The sequence below is a fragment of the Piliocolobus tephrosceles genome, chromosome 15, assembly GCF_002776525.5.
Source record: "Piliocolobus tephrosceles isolate RC106 chromosome 15, ASM277652v3, whole genome shotgun sequence".
NCBI lineage: Eukaryota > Metazoa > Chordata > Mammalia > Primates > Cercopithecidae > Piliocolobus > Piliocolobus tephrosceles.
In genome coordinates, this window is record NC_045448.1 from 21,289,228 (window position 1) to 21,312,025 (window position 22,798).

The 22,798-nt window shown below is 37.5% G+C and overlaps 1 protein-coding gene across 6 annotated transcripts in view; it reads left to right on the plus strand.

Annotated features, from left to right (window-relative positions):
- ITSN2 (intersectin 2) overlaps positions 1-22,798 on the plus strand; it is a 151,756-nt gene that overhangs the window by 88,460 nt on the left and 40,498 nt on the right. For 5 of the 6 annotated variants that reach the window (XR_003309545.1, XM_026454744.1, XM_026454743.2 and 2 more), the window contains 9 exons: positions 5,301-5,482; positions 5,793-5,937; positions 8,954-9,159; positions 12,936-13,000; positions 15,132-15,298; positions 16,967-17,012; positions 17,103-17,224; positions 19,005-19,101; positions 19,573-19,764. Coding sequence is in view for 5 of the 6 variants with exons in the window: in XM_026454744.1 (XP_026310529.1) it covers positions 5,301-5,482; positions 5,793-5,937; positions 8,954-9,159; positions 12,936-13,000; positions 15,132-15,298; positions 16,967-17,012; positions 17,103-17,224; positions 19,005-19,101; positions 19,573-19,764 (1,222 nt within the window). In the remaining variant the exon portion in view is untranslated. The remainder of the gene's footprint in view (positions 1-5,300; positions 5,483-5,792; positions 5,938-8,953; positions 9,160-12,935; positions 13,001-15,131; positions 15,299-16,966; positions 17,013-17,102; positions 17,225-19,004; positions 19,102-19,572; positions 19,765-22,798) is intronic. The other variant, XM_026454742.1, reaches the window with a different exon arrangement.

A 22,798-nucleotide genomic window follows, 5' to 3' on the forward strand; every position in this document is an offset into this window, starting at 1 on the left:
GCCCAAGTCCACTGTCTGCTGTCCCTACCATTCCTCCTCTCCTTGTTGGTGATGATGAGATAATGTCTGTGGATGAAGAGATACAACCTATCTCTGGGCATGTTTGGTCAACAGTTTGCTTATATTTTTGGTTATATTTTTTATTTATTCAACAAATATTTTTTGAGGGCTATGTTAGACTAGGGATTTAGTGAATAAGACATTATCTCTGCTCTTAACAAGCTTGTAGTCTAATGAAAAAGCATGACAACCTAAAGCAGTAGAGGAAAGAAGGTAAAGGAAAAGGTTGTAGACTGCTACCAGCTTTAGCACAGATCTCTTTCATGGTCAGAGAGCCATTCTGGTGGCAGTGACAATAGGAACATAAAGTTAGCTGTGTGTCTTGGGTGCTTGTTTACTCTGCTGAATCATTAACATAAAGAATTAGTGATGAGTTACTACTATCAGTCATGAGTTGCCTGATTTGAACAAATTGGTTGATGATGGTATCATTTACTAAGAGAGGAAAAATCAGAAGGGGAAAATGTAAGTAGAATTACGAGTTCAGTTCTGTATGAGTTTCAGATGTCCAGGCAGTAGTAGTTGGATCTCTAGAGGTACCTAGAGAGATGTCAGGCAGCGGTCTGGGCTGAGGATGTAAATCTGGATGTCGCTAGTGTCATGTGATGGTGATGGAAGACATGAGGGTAGTGGAGCTTATCCAGGGGAGTAGTAACGTGAGAGAGAAGAGGATTGAGGATGCAATTCCTGAGAAACATGAACACTGAAGGAATTATTAGAGGAAGTGGAGACTTAAAAGGAGTGACTAGAGGTAGGAAAAAAAAAAAAAACAGGAGAGTTTAATGTTAGGGAACTTTGAGAGGAGTGATCTGTAAGTGAAATAAAACAAGGACTAAAAAAAATACTAGATTAGCAATAGCACAGGTATTGTTAACCTTGAGGACAGCAGTATCAGTTAAGTGGACTAGTAGAGCAAGAAGCCAGATTTCAAAGAGTTGGAATACTTTGAAAGAGATGAAGAGGAGACAGTGAATATGTGAAACTCTTTGAATGAGCTTGTCTTTGAAAGGGAGAAGGAGAGAAGGTAGTAAATAATGAGAAATGTGGATTGAGGGAAGTTTTTTTTTTTTTTTTTAAAGTTGGTTGAAGCTTGAGCAAGTTTAATGGTAGAAAGGATCTGCAGAGAGGAAACAGGTTAATGATAATGGAAAGAGTGTAAATAACTGATAGAGATTGTTTTTTCTAATTAAAGTATAATTTACATACGGCAAAGTATACAACCATAAGTATACAGCTCAAAGAATGTGTACACATCTATATATCTGTGAAGCCCCCCTCAGATCAGTGTGTAGAATGTACAGCATCAGGAAGGCACTTCATGTTCCCTGTCAAACCTCCCTGTTCTGACTAATAGATGGAGATGAGGAAGGTTCTTGAAAAGACTAGAAGGCTTGAATCTGGAGCCCTGGAAGAGAGTGGTAGAAGGACTAAATACCTTTTCCTTTGTGATTAGAGGGCAGGAGGAAAGGGTGGGAGGGATTATAAGTAAATTTTGCTAAAGTAGAAGATGAAATCAGTTCCAAGGGCTTCCAAATTCCTGGTAAGATAGGAGGCAAGCTCTGATCAACTTAATGGATGAGGGTGTTACAGGAGGTTTCACTGAAAGTGAAAAGGGTTAGAAATTCCACTCAGTCTTGGCCACATTTTCGATGACAAGCTGAAATGTTTTTCTAGCCTTCTAATCTGTTAATGCTATTTTGCTAGCATTAATTAATAAGTAGTTGAAAAGAAGTAATAAGCAGTTTTGCTAGGCCTGTGAGAATTTATGTAAAATGGTCTATTTAACTCAGAAAGTAAATTGACAACTAAAAATTAATTACAACTATAAATGACAGATATGAAATAGATTAAAATTGACCTCTTACTAAAACAACTTGGCCTAACTACAGAAGAAATGAATGAGATTTTTCTTCTTGATTAGGTTGAAAACACTAGGAAAAGGTGTTATAGAAATTAATACTTTAAAAAGTTTTTGGCCAGGCACAGGTGCACACCTGTAATCCTGTTAGTTTGCTGGGAATGATGGTTTTAAGCTTCATCCATGTCTAAGACCATACATTTTAATCAGGTACAATGTTGAGCATTTTGCAGCATTGAAATACTTTCATTTGTGTAATTCCTCAGGGTTTATTGTATTCTTGTCTTCATTTATATTGCTCTGGCTTAGCTATTTTATTTTATTATTTGTTTATTTTTGAGACTGGGTCTCAATCTGTTACCAAGGCTGGAGTGCAGTGGCACGATCACAGCTAACTACAGCCTCAACCACCCGAGTTCACGCCATCCTCAACCTCTTGAGTAGTGGAGACTACAGGCACACACCACCACACCTGGCTAAGTTGTTTTTTTTTTGTAGAGTTGGAGTCTCACTGTGTTGCCTAGGCTTGTCTCAAACTCCTGGCCTCAAGCAACCGTCTTACGTTGGCTTCCCAAAGTGCTGTGATTATAGGCATGAACCACCATGCCTGGCTGGCTTAGCTGTTTGAAACTAGTCTGAACTAGATTTACAGGATAATATTTCATAAGTGTTTCCTTTCATTCTAACTATTTTAGAACACCATTTTATGGTAGTTACATTACTGTGACACCATATAGTTTAACCAGAACAGCTCTGGTTTAGGAATTTTCTAAATATTTCATTCATGATGTAATAGCCAGACATAAAACATTAAAATGAGAATTATTTACCATAAACACAAATGAAGTTTCCCTAATAATCCATTTATTATTAAGCTTTAAGTCTGTTGTTAATCAAATTTAGAATAGTCCATTCAAGTTAACATTTGTTGAGTTTGTAACCATGTGCCTCTGTTGACATACAAAAACGAATAAGGAGACCACAGTCTAGGAAAAGACAGAAATGTATATTACTATACAAAATATAACATGATAAATTTCAATACTAATTGATATGAATAAAGTACTGTGGGAACCCAGAGAATGAAGGAGAAACAACCAAATAGAATTGGGGAAGATTTTTCCCAAGAATAGGATGGAGGAAGGCCTTAAAGGGTTATGCCTTATGTTTGCTTAGTGCTTTACAGTTTCCAAAGTGCTTTCATAAATATACTCAATTTAATTCTGCAAGGAGGGCAGCGCAGGCATTTCCCCCCAGATTTGTAGATGACAAAGCACTCTAGATCGCATTCATTATCTTAACGAAGGATAACCAGGTGGCATGGCTAAGACCGAAATGTAGTTCTTTTAACTCTCAAGTCTGTAGTATTTCCTCTAAACCATGTAATATTCTGGGCAGGTGGGAATACCTTAAATAAAAACATTGAGGCGCCGGGCGCGGTGGCTCAAGTCTGTAATCCCAGCACTTTGGGAGGCTGAGATGGGTGGATCACGAGGTCAGGAGATCGAGACCATCCTGGCTAACACGGTGAAACCCCGTCTCTACTAAAAATACAAAAAACTAGCCAGGTGAGGTGGCGGGCGCCTGTAGTCCCAGCTACTCGGAAGGCTGAGGCAGGAGAATGGCATAAACCCGGGAGGCGGAGTTTGCAGTGAGCTGGGATCCGGCCACTGCACTCCAGCCTGGGTGACAGAGCGAGACTCCGTCTCAGAAAAAAAAAAAACACCTTGAGGCTTGCGTGTACCAGATGTTTTTAAAGAATGTCATACAACCATTTGCCTAGAATATCGAACAAATGGTAGGAGATGAAGCTAGAAAGGTAAGTTGAAACCTGACAAAGAAACTGCAATTTCAGAGTATTCGAATTCTACACTAAGAAGTTTGAACTTTTTAAGAGCTTTAAACTAGGAAGACAACATGTGCTAAGAGAAAAATCCTAATGGGTCTGAAATGCCTTACCATAGAGTAAAAGGCATCAAGATTGGAAGAAGAGAAGACAGACTGTATTGATTTGCAGAAGACATGATAATCTATGTAAAAAGTCTCATAGAATCTATTAAGCTACTAGAAGTATTTAAATGAGTTTAGCAAGGTTGCAGAATACAAGATCAATCAAAATCAGTTGTAGTTCTGTATAGAAATGATGACTATTCAGAAATTGAAATTTAAAATAACATTTACAATTGCATAAAAATATGAAATACAGATAAAACTGATAAAAGATTTGCAAGACCTGTTTATTGAAAATTACAAAGTTTTATTAAGAAAAATTGAAGTCCTAAATAAATGGAGAGATATATAGGGTTCATGGATTGGAAGATTCAGTATTGATAAGAAGTCAATTATTCTCTTAAGTCCTGTGTAAACAAATTTTTCAGAAAAAGGCAAGTCAGTTCTTCTCAATTCTTACACAGACTCAAAGCAATTTTAATCAGAACTTTTAACAGGCAACCAAGTGCTGTGATCCACACCTATAACCCCAACACTTTGGGAGACCAAAATGGGAGGATTATGTGAGGCCAGGAGTTTGAGATCAACCTGGGCAACAAAGGACCAAGAAGCAGAGGGAGAAACACTGTGAGGATGGAGGATGTCACACTGTAGGATGAAAATGTCTGGGAGAAGAAATGGAACTGATAAATCACCTGACATGTTTACCAGTTGGAAAATAGTATTCAGAGAAGATCTTATTGTTCTGTTAGAGAGTTAAAAAAACCTATGTAACAGGAACAGAAAAAACTAAGCCAAAAACAAAAAAAGTAATGATTATAGGAAAATAAAAAGTTTACGAAAAAGGAAATTTAATCAGCAGCATGCTGCATGACTCAGATGTGAAATATTTAAACATAGTGATAATATTATAAACATTAAATATAATTTAAATAAAGATTAAGATGTAACAGTATTGGTAGAGTAAGAGGCTGCAATGAAACAGAAGTCAGTCTTCTCTTTTCTATTGGCTTATCTATTGGCCAAAAGCCAATAGGTAATGTCTAAAATTGAAAAAATTCAAGAAATAGCAGTATAAATATGTTATTCAGAAATATAAATGGTGATACAGGAGAAGCCAGGAAGAATGGCAGGTTAGGAGTGAAAATCAGGGCATAAGGAGCCATGAGATAGAGGATTATTTTCCTTCATTAGCCATATATAATGCTATTTGTCTTTGTAAAATATTTTCATGTAACTTGGATAAAATTAAAAGTTAGAAAGACAACTTGCCAATCACTAGAAATAGTAGCCTGTTAATTTGTAGAAAATGCCTTAACTATTTAGTTAGGTGGGCTTAATTCTGAAAATGAGAATACAGTAGTCTTCGTCTCTTTCCATTGTAAATGTGTGAATTTCTAAGCACTGTTAATCCTTCTTTTTATTTCCATAGGTTGATGAAAAAACCATAGGAGAACCTGGTTGGCTTTACGGCAGTTTTCAAGGAAATTTTGGCTGGTTTCCATGCAATTATGTAGAAAAAATGCCATCAAGTGAAAATGAAAAAGCTGTATCTCCAAAGAAGGCCTTACTTCCTCCTACAGTTTCTTTATCTGCTACCTCAACTTCCTCTGAGTAAGTTTTTAGCTAACAGTAAAGTTTATATAGTTCTGCAAATGTATAAATACCTAATAGATAGTGGTGTCAGCCTACTGCTTCATCACAGTGTAATCTGGGTTGTACTCTTCAAGAGTACTTTTTGTTCCAGATTTAATACTGAAATTTAGTAAGTGAAAACATGGGTCAGTAGTTTGTTGATGAATTATTTCTTTTCCCACAAATTGTGTGTAAGCACAGCGTGTATAATATACAAGTTGATAAATTGGTAGTATTTCATTAAGTTCTAAACAATTAATATACTTATATCAAAGTGTTATATTTGCAGACCACCTTCCTCAAATCAACCAGCATCAGTGACTGATTATCAAAATGTATCTTTTTCAAACCTAACTGTAAATACATCATGGCAGAAAAAATCAGCCTTCACTCGAACTGTGTCCCCTGGATCTGTGTCACCTATTCATGGACAGGTATGTTGTCTGTTATTTTTGTGGGCTTTATTCTTTGAATTGGCTCCTGATTCATATAAAATAAAATGAAAATTGTGTACAAAGGGACCATTCACTCATTTAGCCAGTTTGTAGCATTCAATTTCTTTCTCATTCACATGTGATGTGAAGTTGAAGAAATGACTATTACTTAGAGGTTTCTCAACAATTTTTTTTTTTTTTTTTTTTGGGGGGATGGAGTCTTGCTCTGTCACCCATGCTTGAATGCAGTGGCACAATCTCGGCTCACTGCAACTTCCACCTCCCGGGTTCAAATGATTCTCCTGCCTCAGCCTTCCGAGTAGCTGGGACTACAGGTGCCTGCCACCATGCCCAGCTAATTTTTGTATTTTTAGTAGAGACGAGGTTTCACCATGTTAGCCAGGCTGGTCTAAAACTCCTGAACCTCAGGTGATCCACCCGCTTTGGCCTCCCAAGGTGCTGGGATTACAGGCGTGAGCCACTGCGCCCGGCCTAGGTTTTTCAACAATTATTTTCCATAATATCAAGTTGCTAGCAGCTAAGGTTTCTAAGCTCAAAATGTTATTTTTACAAATCTCATGATATATTGTTCTTGATTTGTAGTTATTATAAGAAGAAGATAAGAGACTTGGCCTTGAGGTTTTTTTTTTTTTTCCTTAAAGTTATTTGGGAACATCAGAACTTTTTAACATACATTTAACTTCTGATTTAGATATAACCACAGCAATAGGGTTACATTAACATTATTTTTTAAAATTGCAGACTTCATCAGAATAAAGTCCTCCAGATTTCACCTTCTCTCAAAACATGCCATGGCATAGGTTCCAGGCATTTTATTATGTGCTAGAAATTTAAGGAAAAAATAAGTCAAAAACTACCTGACATTGACACCAGGCACAGTGACTCAGTGCCTATAATCCCAGCTCTTTGGGAGTCCAAGATGGGAGGATTGCTTGAGGCCAGGAGTTTGAGATCAGCCTGGGCAATATAGCAAGACCCCATCTCTACAAAAAATTTAAAAATTAGCTGGGCGTAGTGGCATGTACCTGTAGTCCTAGCTACTTGGGAGGTTGAGGTGGGAGGATCACTTCAGCCCAGGAGTTTGAGGTGCAGTGAATTATGATCATATCACTGTACTCCAGCTTGGGCAATAGAGTGAGCCCCTGTCTCTAAAAAAATTTTTAAAAACCAGAAACTCAAACTCGCCATTAAGTAGATGATAATCTAATGAATGTGACAGACATATCAATAACTGTAAAGCATGAGAAATTCTGTATTAAAGATATCTACAAGGTCTTTAGGGGGTATGCGGAGAAGAGAGCATCTTATTCAATTGGTGAGAATTGGAGCAGCCTTCACAAAGGGCAAGGTATTTGAGTAGGGCCTTCAAAGATAAGATTTCACCAAACAGAGAAGGAAAGTTATTCCCATGAAAGAACATTTTGGGGAAAGTCACCAAGGCATGTTAACACAAGATATTTGCAGGAAACAAGAATTGTGAATAATATGACTAGAGTACAGGATTCATGGAGAAAGGGTTAAGCGAAGTTGGAGAGAGAGTTGAGGTTTATTTGGGAAGCATTTAATACTGTGCTAGGCAACTTGGCAGTGGAAAGTCCCTGAAGATTTTTAAGAGTGGAGTTGTTGTGTGTTTTGGAAAGATAATTCTGGCACTAATATAGAGGCTGGATTAGCAGAAGAAAACAACCAATTAAGGAAGGATATTACAATAGCTGAATAACAAGATATGATGGTTTGAACAAGTGCTGTGGTAATTAAGAAATAGGAAAGAGGAGATAGAAGATTATTAGGAATTGATATAAAATAGATAATCCATTGAATGTGGACAGTGAGGAAGAAATACAAGTTAAAGATAATTCTTCAGAGTCTTTAGCTTGAGCAACCAAAAGGTTAGTAGTATCCTTGTTTTCGGTAGACAGTGCAGGAGGAATGGGTTTGGTAGGTTCTAAAAATGATTATGTTTCAGCCATGCTAAGTTTAAGGTATGTGTATTAGGGACAGCTTTGTAGAAACACCCAGTAGGCAGTTTGATATACAAGTCTGGAGCTCAGGAGATAAAATTACACTGAAAATGTAGGTTTGAGAAGTCATAGACATAATTAAGAGTATTCAGGGAAGTCCTGTGAAACAGTAAGGGAAAAGTGTTGGACAAAAGAGGAGCCATCAATCACCAGAGAGTCAGCTTCAGGAACTACAAGGGTTGATGTTAGCTGTTTAGAGATCAAGAAGAATAAGTGTTTGGAAGAAGCTTTTGGCTTTGATGTTATTATTATTAAACCTGTCTGGAAGAGGTTCAGTAGTGTGATGAGTGCTGAACCTAAATTAGAAGGGATTGAGGAGTGAAATTGGAAAACAAGTTTAAGACTATTATTTAAGGAATTCAGAAGTAGAAGCAAGTAGAGAAGTAGATTGCAGAGAAGGACTTAATGTTATAAACTATTTTTAGAAAATAAAGGCATAATAGAAGACTCGGAGAATAAGTGAAGAGTTTAGCCTTATTAAAAGAACAAAACACTCCTTCCTTTGAGAGAGGAGGGAAAGAAAGAAGAATGAATAGAATAGAGGAAGTTAAGAGAAAAATCTGAGAAACAGTGGGAGCCAAGCATGCCAATTTCCTTCCCTAGTGGGGTAAACGGAATTACATTGCAAGCTGGAAGAGAAAAAAGATTTACAGTAACACTCCTTTTTTATTTGTTCCATGATGTATATTTCATGGATGTATGAATACATTTCTTGAGTACCCATTATTTACCTTCTCTACCAGTGATGTGATGAGGTTTCTTTGAATGGTGGGTTTTCAGTCTGTCTTAACAGAAGGCTAGTCACATAGTTGTCTGTCATGTATAATTTAAAGTCAGTTAGTAGACTAAGGTTATCTTAAGTCACCACCACACCAAACTGGTCTGCTGTTTGAACAGTAAGTATGTTATATACACAGAAACAAATCATGGTTACCACTGCCTTTTTAAAAATTTTGGTGGTTTTGTATTCACAGGGACAAGTAGTAGAAAACCTAAAAGCACAGGCCCTTTGTTCCTGGACTGCAAAGAAAGATAACCACTTGAACTTCTCAAAACATGACATTATTACTGTCTTGGAGCAGCAAGAAAATTGGTGGTTTGGGGAGGTGCATGGAGGAAGAGGATGGTTTCCAAAATCTTATGTCAAGATCATTCCTGGGAGTGAAGTAAAACGGGAAGAGTAAGCATCTTTATGTGTTTTCATGAGATGTGGATGTTGGTATTTTCACTAATGAGTCAGCCATGGTCTGATTGAGGGTATAATAAAATAACAGTTTTATACTTGAGTTTGAATATCAGAAAGGTAATTCTGGCCGGCCGTAGTGGCTCACACCTGTAATCCCAGCATTTTGGGAAGCCAAGGAAGGCAGATAACTTGAGCCCAGGGGTTTGAGACCAGCCTGGGCGACATGGTAAAACCCTGTCTCTACAAAACATACAAAAATTAGCCAGGCCTGGTGGCTCATGCCTGTAGTCCCAGCTACTTGGGAGGCTAAGGTGGGAGAATCGCTTAAGCCCAGGAGGCAGAGGTTGCAGTGAGCCAAGATGGCACCACTGCACTCTAGCCTGGGTGACAGAGTGATACCCTGTATCAAAAGAGAAAAAAGAAAGGTAATTCTTAGGATGAAAAAAGCATACTTCAGATATTTGTTTCGGTTTAGAATGTCTTTCATTCTAGTTATTTCAGATTCATAAAATTTTCAAGCTACTCAAAATTTTAGATCTGTTGCTTTTTAAAATTTGTTTTTGAGACAGGGTCTCACTCTGTTGCCCAGGCTAGAGTGCAGTGGTGGATCATGGCTCACTGCAGCCTTGACCACCCAGCCTTAAGCGATCCTCCCACCTAAGCTTCCCGAGTAGCTGGGACCACAGGTGCATGGTACCACTCTGGCTAATTTTTAAATTATTTGTAGAGATGGGGTTTTGCTGTGTTACCCCTGGCTGGTCTCAAACTCCTGAGCTCGAGCGATCTTCCTGCCTCCACCTCCCAAAGTGCTGGGATTACAGGTGTGAGCCACCTTACCTGGCCATTTCTTTGTACCATAAATCAGTTAGAAAAGTTACCTTTCATTTTCTTTCAAGCATTTCTCCCTTGTCTACTATAAATTGTCAATATTTAAGTAACTCTTTACTGAGGGCCTCCTCTTGGCCAAATTGGGCATTCCCATTTCTGAGTCTCCAAGATTCCTTGAATATAACGTCTCTTACTGCTTATAGCACTCTGCATTATAGTTACTGGTGTTTTGTTTTTTAAACCAATGTCCCTTATTAGGCCATAAGCTCCATGAGGTCTTACGATCTAATGTCTTTTTTTAGTTGTTCATTTTTCAGTTTCTTCATGCCTGTTCTAATCATAATGCATTGTAGCTGTTCAATCATATTAGCTGAGTGAATGAGGAGAGGCGTGAATGAATGAACAATCGAATGAATTTTCAAATGAAAACAGCTAAAAACTAGATAGGTTAGGTCTCTGGCCTTTATTTCCTACTCTGTAGGGAGTCAAGTTGTCAAATATAATACAAGGAAATAAGTACTATAGCATAGCTATGGGTAACTGTCTCTTGTGTTTTATATGGAAGTTGGTAGAAAAGCAGTCTGATTTGATGAAAAGATGCTGTTCTTTATCAGTCAAGAGGTTTGAATTTTGGCTCTGCTATTTTTGCCAGGCTGTAAGGAATAACGTACTTAATCCTCAGTTTTCTAATTGATTGAATTAAAATATTAAGCCAAATAATCTTTAAAGATCCTTTCACTGCTGAGTTTCTATGTTTCTGGAAGGTAGTGCTCAGTTTCTAAAAATTTGCTTTTCAGCCTGACATGGAATTTAGGATTGATTGATTGATTGATTGATTGATTTTGAGATGGAGTCTCACTCTTTTGCCCAGGCTGGAGTACAGTGGCGCAATCATGGCTCATTGCAACCTCCACCTCCTGGGTTTAAGCAATTCCCCTGCCTCAGTCTCCCAAGTAGCTGGGATTACAGGCATCTACCACCACGCCCGGCTAATTTTTTTTTTTTTTTTTAGACAGAGTTTCACTGTTGTTGCCCAGGCTGGAGTGCAATGGCCCCATCTCGGCTCATCGAAACCTCCACCTCCCGGGTTCAAGCGGTTCACCTCCCTCAGGCTCCCAAGTAGCTGGGATTACAGGCATGTGCCACCATGCCTGGCTAAGTTTTTTTGTATTTTTAGTAGAGACGGGGTTTCTCCATGTTGGTCGGGCTGGTCTCGAACTCCTGACCTCAGGTGATCCGCCCGCCTTGGCCTCCCAAAGTGCCAGGATTACAGGCGTGAGCCACCGCCCCCAGCCTAATTTTTGTATTTTTATTAGAGACGGGTTTCACTATGTTGGCCAGGCTGGTCTCAAACTCCTGACCTCAGGTGATCTGCCTGCCTTGGCCTCTCAAAGTACTGGAATTACAGGCATGAGCCACCATGCCCAGCCCTATTTATTTATTTTTCAAGACGGAGTCTCACTCTGTAGCCCAGGCTGGAATGCAGTGGCACAATCTCAGCTCACTGCAACCTCTGCCTCCTTGGTTCAAGTGATTCTCCTGCCTCAACCTCCCAAGTAACTGGGATTACAGAGATGCATCACCACACCAGGCTAATTTTTGTATTTTAGTAGAAACAAGGTTTTGCCATGTTGGCCAGGCTGGTATCAAACTCCTGGCCTCAGGTAATCTGCCCACCTTGGTCTCCCAAAGTGCTGGTATTACAGGTGTGAGCCACCACACCTGGCCGAATTTGGATTTAGAAGAATATAATAACAGTAACAACAACAATATATAGCTGGAATTTGTATGCATGCACTGTGCTAGGCCCTTTATAGACATTCCTTTATAGAAACTGTCTTATTTTATGTCCATAACATTTACAGAGAAGAAAACTGAAGCAAAAACAGATTAAGTTTCAATGTTTTAAAGGGTATTTCTTCTAACTTTTCTTTTTTTTTGAGTCTCGCTCTGTCACCCAGGCTGGAGTGCAGTGGCGTGATCTCTGCTCACTGCAAGCTCCGCCTCCCAGGTTTACGCCATTCTCCTGCCTCAGCCTCCCGAGTAGCTGGGACTACAGGCGCCCGCCACCTCGCCCGGCTAGCTTTTTGTATTTTTTAGTAGAGACCGGGTTTCACCGTATTAGCCAGGATGGTCTCGATCTCCTGACCTCGTGATCCGCCCGTCTCGGCCTCCCAAAGTGCTGGGATTACAGGCTTGAGCCACCGCGCCCAGCTCTTCTAACTTTTCATACAGTTACCAGTGTTTTCTAACAGATAAGTCATGTAACTTGAAAACCTGCAATAACGGAGAATTGAGCGTTAAACAAGACAGTCCATTCAGTTGTGACCAGTAGTTGTAATAAGGTTCCTCTTCTGTTTATTTAAAAACTGCCTCATTGTGTAATTTACTCACAGGTCCTGAGGAGCCCTGATGCATCCCACAGGTGTCTAGTTAAACAGGACAGTCTTCCAGATTTTTTGAAAACAGATTCCTGGATTAAAATGGAAATTAATGTTACAGCTGTTTGAGATAATAAAAACAACGTTTTATTATTTTTATTTTTTTAACGTAGTGCATTCTAAACAGATAATAAATTTATATATTGCCCTTGTCTTTTCCTACACTAAACTAATCCCTGTATGTGCTTACCACTTACCAATTTGTGGGTGTCTTTTAAGTTTCTTTAGAAAGGCGAAATATCTCATATTTGAAAAACTATTTATAAATCATATTGAAATTTAAAAAAATATATTTTAAAATGTAGAAGTGTATAATTAGGCTGTTCTTAATCCTGCAGGATGTTCTGTATAAGTCTTCCCAGTTCTGTGTACTGAGAATATATTTAGATTAATTTGAGAAAGCCCTAAAAAATGGACTACTAAAACCTGTGCATCAAATCACCTGTCTTATTTTTGCTTGTATTTGTTTGTTTTATTGTTTTTTGTTTATATATTTGGCAGACCAGAAGCTTTGTATGCAGCTATAAATAAGAAACCTACCTCGGCAGCCTATTCAGTTGGAGAAGGTAAGCTTTTGGCAATTTGTAAATTAGATGGTAATCAATTTAGCTCTTGAGTAACTACCTGACTTCACATAGTTGCTATTCTCCCCATTTCTGTGTCTGCAGTATTAAAGTGAGATTAGGAAAATCTGCCCCTATCTATTTCACGTGAATATTGAGAATATAGAGAAAACATGAATGAAAATACTTGGCACTTTAGAAAGGCAGTGCTATGAAAATTCAGCATAGATTGGTTTGATGAATAACATCATAAATAAAAAGTGTTGCAATTATTGATTATAGATGTTTAGGAGGTAAGGACATTTCAATACTTTTAGTTGCTTATAAATTTTAATTATAATTTGCCATATGAATCATTAAGGAGTACCAAGGTATACTTTATCATAAATATTGCAAATAATTTTTTTCTATATCCCTTTGGGTTGTTTGATTAGTAAATTATTTTGACTTTGTTAATGTGAGGAAAAATGAAAGATTACCCTAATTTCAGATGATATTTTTATTTAATAGTTACATAAATTTATAAATGAAATGTATAAGTCCATTGTAAAGTTAGTTGAATAGCTGAGGTACATTTTATGTTTTGCTAAAGATATCAGTTTGATGTTAAACTGAACAAAATTCAGTATCTATTATGTTGAAGATTCTATGGTAAAGCCTGGAAAGTACAAGGATGAATGACAGTTTCCAAAGTGCTCACAATAGAATGGAGCATACAATTGTGATAAATTCTTTAATGAGCAAAGAAAACCAATTTAGCGTAGGACATATGAATCCACAGAGATGGCAGTATTGCATCATCCTAAACAATAAGCATAGTGACAGAGGAGAATGCACTTCTAGACAGAGGGAATGGAGTGAGTCAAGGAACGGGGGAACCACATGTCACCAGTGGAGCTGAATCATAGGTGTACTGTGGAATGAGTGCTCTGAGGTGAGCATAGGAAAGTGGTGAGGAGCGTGTTGGAAAGGACCCTTCTTTTATCGCAGCGTACCTAAACCTTGTAATCACTTTGAATTTTGTTAAATTAATTGAATAATACTGGGAATGCCAATAGTAAATAATTGGTTGCAAATGGTGTTTCTGATCATCTCCAGTTTATGATATTAAGATCAAATTCCATGTTGGCAAATATAAATAAAACTAGAAAGAAAGAAAAAGGCTTAGAAAACCAAGTCACCAACTGTTCCTTCTAAGTAGTAACAATCACAGAAACAAAAATCAAAGGCAATATAAAAATTTAGATATTTCCCTCGAGGTCATTTGTTTTTTTTTGTTGTTGTTTTTTTGAGACGGAGTCTCGCCCTCTTGCCCAGGCAGGAGTGCAGTGATACGATCTGGGCTCACTGCAAGCTCCGCCTCCTGGGTTCACGCCATTCTCCTGCCTCAGCCTCCCAGTGGCTGGGATTACAGGCACTCGCCACCACGCCTGGCTAATTTTTTGTATTTTTAATAGAGACGGGGTTTCACCGTGTTAGCCAGGATGGTCTCAATCTCCTGACCTGGTGATCTGCCCGCCTCGGCCTCCCAAAGTGCTGGAATTACAGGTGTGAGCCACCGCACCCGGCCAAGGTCATTTGTTAACAAGTATTTATCGAGCATCTACTCCGAGTCAAGTACGGTGCTAGAAGCTGGGTCATCATGATGGAACTTGGCTTCTAGTACTGCTGTCTTCTGGATATTGAGTATTTCCATAACTGTGTACTTAAAAGAATTAAAGAGAAAATAGTGTAGCAGATTAAAATGTTTCTTATATAAAAATGTTAAAAAATACATTTTCCTATCTTGACTCCATTATCTAAATAACTGAGTGACTTAATCTCACTAAGCTTCGATATCTTTATCTATAGAGATACTAATATCTGTTTGTAGTTTTGGGTAATTCTTTGTGATAAAAAATAAAACAATTGAGAATAAAGGAAACTCTAAAGTTTTATGTTAAGTTAAATAACTTTTTTCTAAGGTATTAAATAATTGCTTCATCCTTTACATCTTTTTATATTAGGTTTCCTGAAGGCACAAGGTCTTTCACAGCAAACTTATACAATGTCTTGGAAAATAACCTAATTTCTTTTTCCCTTCTGTAATCTTAAAACCAGAATCTGCTTTTTTTTTTAACTTTATTCCCTACAGAATATATTGCACTTTATCCATATTCAAGTGTGGAACCTGGAGATTTGACTTTCACCGAAGGTGAAGAAATATTGGTGACCCAGAAAGATGGAGAGTGGTGGACAGGAAGTATTGGAGATAGAAGTGGAATTTTTCCATCAAACTATGTCAAACCAAAGGATCAAGAGGTATTTTGGTATTAAAATAAAATCAACCCATCTGGTTAATCAGGTTTATACTTAAATTATTTTGGTATTAAAAATAAAATCAACCTGTTCTTGTTAATCAAGATTTATACTTAAAACAGAGATCATGTTTATGGTTTTGATCAGTGGTAGGTACAAATTTTCTAAAATTTTCCCTGGAAATCTTGAGTTTTATCATTGGCAAAAAATCCTGTCAGCTGTTTTCCTTGAAGGGACAGGCTTACTTCATTTTTGTTTGCTAAATCCCAAGTCTAAATAGTTTTCTATTGGTTCTTTGAAGTAAAAATGTTGTTCCATGAAAAACCTAGTTGAGTGCACAATTTAGTTACACAAACGCTTTCCTTAAGACAACCATCATACTTTAGTATGCAGCACAGATGTTTTAGGCACACTTCTGTTTACTCACACAGAATTTTTAAAAGGTATGGACTTGAAGATTAAGATTTAATAAAATTTTTGCTGCTTCATTAAAGACATTGTTAAGTGAAACTGGCTCTGTTTTAGTTGGAGTGCATGGCAGTGAAGAACACTACTGTAACTTCAGTGTCATTCGGTGCCACTGCTGTGATTCACAACTAAAGCACCAATGATTTTACCCACCATTGTAAATGTCAACACAATGAAGAAGACAAATAATGTCTTAGTATTTTATGAAAATAGTTTTTATCCCACGGACCCCTGAAAGAGGCTCAAGGACTGTTTCCAGGTTCTAAAAACCACATGCTGAGAGCCATTGGTGTAGTAGAATCAGACTACCTGGGTTGACTCTCAGCTGTACCACTTAGAGGCTCAGTGACCTTGGACAAGTTACTGTACCTTTCTGTGCCTCAGTTTCCTCCTCTGTAAAATGGAGATAATCATAATTACTTAATAGTGTTATTGTGAAAATTAAATAGCAGAATATATGGAACCTCTTAGAGCAGTGTCTGTTACACAGTACTCAGAAAATGTTAGCTTTTAACTACCGTACACTCTGCTGAATACTTGTACTGCAGCTGTGTTCACTAACAGAACAAAATTCTTTTTAATCCCATCCCTTTTGTTGTTCGAATTCCTATGAAGAGGAAATGTAGTTGGGCCAGTTTATCCTTTAAAGTGAAACAGAAGTAATAGTTGCTACACAGGATAGAGGTTTTTTGTTCTTAGGTCAGATTCAGTCAGTTTGGGGGGAGCATGGTAAAATAAATAAATAAAAATAAAAATATTGTCTCCTGTTCATCAAGATCCATAGATAAGTCAGGATCCCTTAGAGAAAGCAGGAGCAAAATAACATATACCTTGACATATCCAGGACACATATATTGTGCATAGTGGGCATTGGTGCTAACACCATTGATGAATGGGGTGCATTTGGCCTGGAGGGTCGTGTTTAATATTTAAGTTTCAGAAAACAAGCTCTTCCTGTTGAGTCAGTGGTTGACGACATCAGCCACTTGTATATAATGTATTACATTAGCAGACCAGATCTCCTCATAAGTGTTGGATTTTTCACTTATTTGTTAATACTGCATGAGGTTCATTGTCGTTTTCATCTTCATTTAAGGAAAAAGGAATGCTGGGAATTTGAAATCTCTAATTCCCATTAACCTTTGTACTTTTACTTCTGGATTGTTGGAAATAATAAAACAATATGGTATCTTTTCCTTGTAGAGTTTTGGGAGTGCTGGCAAGTCTGGAGCATCAAATAAAAAACCTGGTATGTATAGTAACAATCTTAAAAAAATTACTAAAGTGTTTGCTCTGTTGCAATCTTGAATTCATAGTTTCTTGTTTGTCTTCTTTTCAGAGATTGCTCAGGTAACTTCAGCATATGTTGCTTCTGGTTCTGAACAACTTAGCCTTGCACCAGGACAGTTAATATTAATTCTAAAGAAAAATACAAGTGGGTGGTGGCAAGGAGAGTTACAGGTAATATTCATTAAATAGCATCTATAAATTTTATTATAAAAGTATTGCATGCTCCATAAAAAAGATAAAATTAATAAAAATTTTTAGATCACCCATAATCATTCCACTTAGAGGTAATCAATATCAATATTTTACTGCATTATATTTCCTTTAGTCTTTTGTGTGTACATTTTTAGTGCAGTTGAGTTGATGTTATAAGTAACAATTTAAGGAATAATTTTCTCCAAAGACATAATTGTTTTCCAATAATGCATTCCTTTATAATTCAAAGATCACGTTCTTAAAGGAAAGCACAACATCATCTTTCCCTGGGCTAGTCCCAGGCTGGCAGTATAGCCTCTCGGAGAAAGACGTGATCTAGGTGGTGCTGAGAAAATACTACTAATTGGGCTGTCCGCTAGTGGTCTTAGGTTTTTGAAACAGCAGTGCAAGGAAAAACAATATGGACATAGATGAACCTGGTTTTTTCCCTAAAATGTTAACAGTTATTGCATATGTTCTGATACAGGAAAAGGGTTCTTCTCTCACTTCTAAAATTTCCTTACTAGTTAAAACTAAAAAGCATTTGAGGGATTGAAAGATGACAAGAGATATAATAACTATTTTTATGAGTGATATATAATTGTAATATGGAGGATAAACATAGCTTCATTCTTGCAAATCAGGAGTCTTAGGATTCCTAAAGAAAAATGGGGGCTCAAATGTAATACCTTCTTGAATAACCCCCTGAAATTCCACCTTCTGATTTACTTTGAAGATGGACTGAACTAAGTGGGAAACATGACTATTTACAAATTTTACTTATGACCTCCTGATTAATTATTAACAAAGCTTCAAGAAGTATTTGTAGTCGGCTGCACCATTTTAAGGGTTGACTTGAACTTATTAGGAGAACTCTAGAAATGTCTTTTTAGAATATAAATATTTTTGTGAAATACTCAGAGAACTCTGAGCCTGAAAGACCTCCACATAGACTTCTGCAGATGCTGTTTTCAGCAGCAGTTTGAGATGCGTGTTTTAGTGTGTCTTCCAGTTGTTTAATGCTAACTTGAAAGGCTAATGCTGAGTTTGAGGCCCCCAAGACCATGCTCATATCTGAAACCAGTTCCAAGCTTGGGGGTCTCCAAGACTACTGTCAATTTCTGTAATTCACTAGAAGGACTTTACAGAACTCACTACAGCTGTTACACTCATGTTACAGTTTATTGCCAAGTTACAGCCAAATTGAGAGACACATGGGGCAGAGTGCAGTTTACAGCCAAGTTAAGAGACGCATGGGGCAGACCGAGTGCAGTCGAGTTCCAAAAACAGAGCTTCCAGTTGTCCGCTCCTGGTGGAGTCGTGAACAGTATTAACTCCTCCTGGCAATGATGTGTGACAGTACACACAGAGTATTGCCAATTAGCAAGCCTTGGTGTCCAGAGTTTTGACTGGGGTTCCTCACATAGATATAGTTGATTGCCCATTTGGCTGAACTCAGTCTCCATCCCCTACCAAGGTAGAGCTGATACTGCATGACCCAAAGCACCCACCATACATCGCATTGTTAGATTTGGCATGGCCCAGCACCCACAGGTAAACTAAGACACTCTTACCAGTCAGGATAGTCTAAGGATTTAGAGATTACTTCCAAGGAGCTGAGGGCAAAGACCAGACCTCTCTTTAGGCAAGATTAAATTATTTACTACACATGTATGGTTTTTCTAATTTTTAAGTTATGTCTCAATGATTGTTTTTAATCTCATCTTTCAATTGTATATTTCTTTTGCTAATTTTATAGGCCAGAGGAAAAAAGCGACAGAAAGGATGGTTTCCTGCCAGTCATGTTAAACTTTTGGGTCCAAGTAGTGAAAGAGCCACACCTGCCTTTCATCCTGGTATGGAAGTGGGTTAATTTGTATTTCATTTTAGAGGAGTTTGTTAAAACTCAGCAACTTCTTAGATTAGCTCACTGTTTGCAACACATTAAAAATGTGTTCTTTCTGTTTAAAAGTAACATGCCACTGAGAATTTTCTTTCTGAAAAGTTCAGTGTAGGAACAGCCACCTTATTCACTGATACTTGAACCACTTCAACTCCTTGAAATCTTTCAGTGTGAAATTGTTACACCATCATACTTAAAGTGAAGTACTTCACTTGCATTGTTAACTGTAGTTGGGAAGTTCTTGTTTTTGTAAGACCAGGAATAGGGGAAGGAGGGTGAGAAAGAAAGCAGTTCAAGGGAAATTTTTATCCTAATTTTAATATTTAATAGTAAAATAATTTAAATCCTAGGGAGATTTCAAATGATTGACCCTTGAAGAAATAATTAATTTGTTTAATGTGTTATTTTGTTATTCTTGTGATAGTATGTCAGGTGATTGCTATGTATGACTATGCAGCGAATAATGAAGATGAGCTCAGCTTCTCCAAGGGACAACTCATTAATGTTATGAACAAAGATGATCCTGATTGGTGGCAAGGAGAGATCAATGGGGTGACTGGTCTCTTTCCTTCAAACTACGTTAAGATGACAACAGACTCAGATCCAAGTCAACAGTGTGAGTAATATTAAATTATTTACCTCTCACCTAGTATGAAACTTTAATATAGAGCATTGCATTTATTCCTTTTCTGGATTAGATCCTGAACTCAGCATTCACAGCAAATATAGATTAGTGTTTAAAGTGAGAAGAAACAAAAGGAAACTGTTTACAAGGTCAGAAGTTATACAGCTTTATTTTAAATACTTGCTAGCTCCAGACCTTAGTGTATTAGACTTAATCTGAAAGAATATATAATTTTTCCTACGAGTCCTTTGGTATGACTGCCATCTATACTGCAGCTTCTTTTCACCATCTTCCTCTTTTTCAGTGTCCCATGTTCTTTTTGGTTTAATAAAAAGTCGCTAGTGTCTGGGCACAGTGACTCACACCCATAATCCCAGCACTTTGGGTGGGAGGCCATGGTGTGCAAGATTCCTTAAGCCCAGGAGTTGGAGACTATCCTAGGCAACATGGCGAAACCCTATGTCGACAAAAAATACCAAAATTAGCTGGGTGTGGTGGCATGTGCTTGTAGTCTCAGCTACTTGGGAGGCTGAGGTGGGAGGATCTCTTGAACCCAGGAGGGCAAGGCTGCAGTAAGTCATGATCACACACACTGCACTCCTGTCTGGGCAACAGAGAGAAACCCTGTCTCAACGGGGGAAAAAAAAAGTAGGTAGCAATTACCCTATTCACCTATTCAAAATTACTCTTTTAGCGTACAGAAGCTGTTAAATTTCCAACCGCGTCTCATTTATTTCTCGCTGTTTACATATCATCCATGTTGGAAGAAAATTAAAAATTAAATATTTATGACTGTTGCAAAATTCTTGTCAGGTGATTCTTTAGATAGCCACCTTTTTCCACAAGGGATGTATAAATCAAGGTCTATTTCATTATTTTCAGAACAGGGGTCCAGATCTCGAAGTGTGAAGTTTGGTATTATATAAAATCATCTCTCTGTATTTACCTAGCCATTCTTTTGATTGACAATAAATACAGCATTAGTAATCAATTAGGAAATAAATAGTACTTGGAAATAACTTTTTACCTTTATGAAACGATTATCACTTTTTCCCACTCTTTGATTTTTATTTTTAAAATATCTCGATATATGTCTTATGAAATGTAAAATACTTAGCCTTTCATTTAAATTCAGTTGCTGAGAATATATAAATGGTAATCCAAACGAAACTGAGATACACTTATGATTCAGTATAAGGATTATGAATTTATACCATACCTATAATTTTGTGCATTATTTTCACTTTAGAGCTTATAAAGATAGTTCTGACCCTGGGAGAAACCTTCCCTTTAGATAAAGCAACTAAGTTTCCCAACTTGGAGATGGGAGGAATCCAGTTTTTTGTGATTTGAATATTCCCAAAAATATTACAGAGTTTCAGAAGTGATGAAGAAAATGGTAACTTGGGTTGCCTAATAAATGATCATTTTTAAGCTCTGCTGATGGTTTGGCAGTTCACAGTGATTAATTAGAAACCAGTTTGTCTAATTAGCTGTGGCATCTTTCTTGGTGTTGAGAATGGAAAATACTTTTCAGACCTACTGGGTCTGGAAGATCTTTGGCTAGTGATCCCTGAAGGCATGCCAGTGTGTCAGTACATTTGGCTTTTATAGCATCTATGAACTAAAGTTAGGTTTTTCAAATATGTTGTTGTTGTTTGAAACACTTTTTCCAATTAAGTCTCATATAATAGGGAATATAAAGAACAGATAAAAGCCGTTTGAAAGGAAGGACAGGACTGTGGCCCCATGTCTTATACCTTTCCCCTGCCTATTTTATGAAGGTCCTTTCAGTTTCCCCTCTGCAGATAATTTGAAAATTACTCTGAAGGAATCTACTAGTTCAAGGCAGTAACAATCTCCTTGGAAAGTAACTTTCCCAGAGAGTTGAGTGACTATTTTTTATTCCAAAAAGAAGCAGCATAGTTTCTGGTTGTCAGTAAATGTTTAATACACTAATGATACAGAAAATAGATTGATATCATCTGTTAGTTATTAGTTATTCAAGGACACATTTGTCATGGAAATTACTTTTGCCCAGAGAATGCTTTGTTTACTATTTTAGTATGGGTAGAACTGGCAGAGCCTTAGTCCACCTGTAGATGAGATATCCAGTCAAAATGGTGCTATCCAGTAGAATTTTATGCAATACAGAAAATAGTCTGTATCTCCACTCTCCAATACAGTGGCCACTAGTCACTTGATTGTTTGGAGTGTGGCTAATATGACTGAGAAACTCTATTTTTAATTTAATTTAACTTTAATTTTAAGCTGAAAAGCCATTTGTGGCCTATGGCTACTGTGTTAGCGCACCTCTAGAAGACAGCTAACTGTAATGCAAGCCCTCCCTGAAATAAAACATAGAAGTAGCAGGGCTGGGCACAGTGGTGCACACCTGTAATCCCAACACTTTGGGAGGCTGAGGCAGGAAGATTGTTTGATTGTCAATATAGGGAGACCTCATCTCTACAGAAAATTTTTTAAAAATTAGCTGAGTGTGGTGGCACATGCCTATAGTCCCAGCAGCCTGGGAGGCTGAGGTGGGAGGCTGCAGTAAGCCATGGTCATGTCACTGTACTCCAGCCTGGGTAACAGAATGAGATCCTGTCTCAAAGCAAACAAACAAGGAAATATTGAAAGATTAAAATAAGAAAAAGCGTAATTGTCTTTCAGTCATTATTGACCTACACAATGATTTTATAGCTCCTATGTACTTCAGATTTTACTTTTTTATGGGGTTTTTGGATTTTATGTTAACATTCTTCCCACTGTTCATTTAAGAAATTCATCATTTGGTATTATTTGAGTGTCTACTCTGTACTGACTAGGAGTACTGGGAATACAAACAAGAAAAGACAATCCATTCTCTGAAGTAGCTTTAGAGGTTAGTGGGGAACAACATTCAGATAAATATAACAATTGCTGTAATGAATATTTATACAAATATGTTTTGGAAAAAGACCCCCTAAATCTTTATGGAGAAAGACGGCGTGTTGTGAAAGATGTAACAGAAGATATTTGAGCT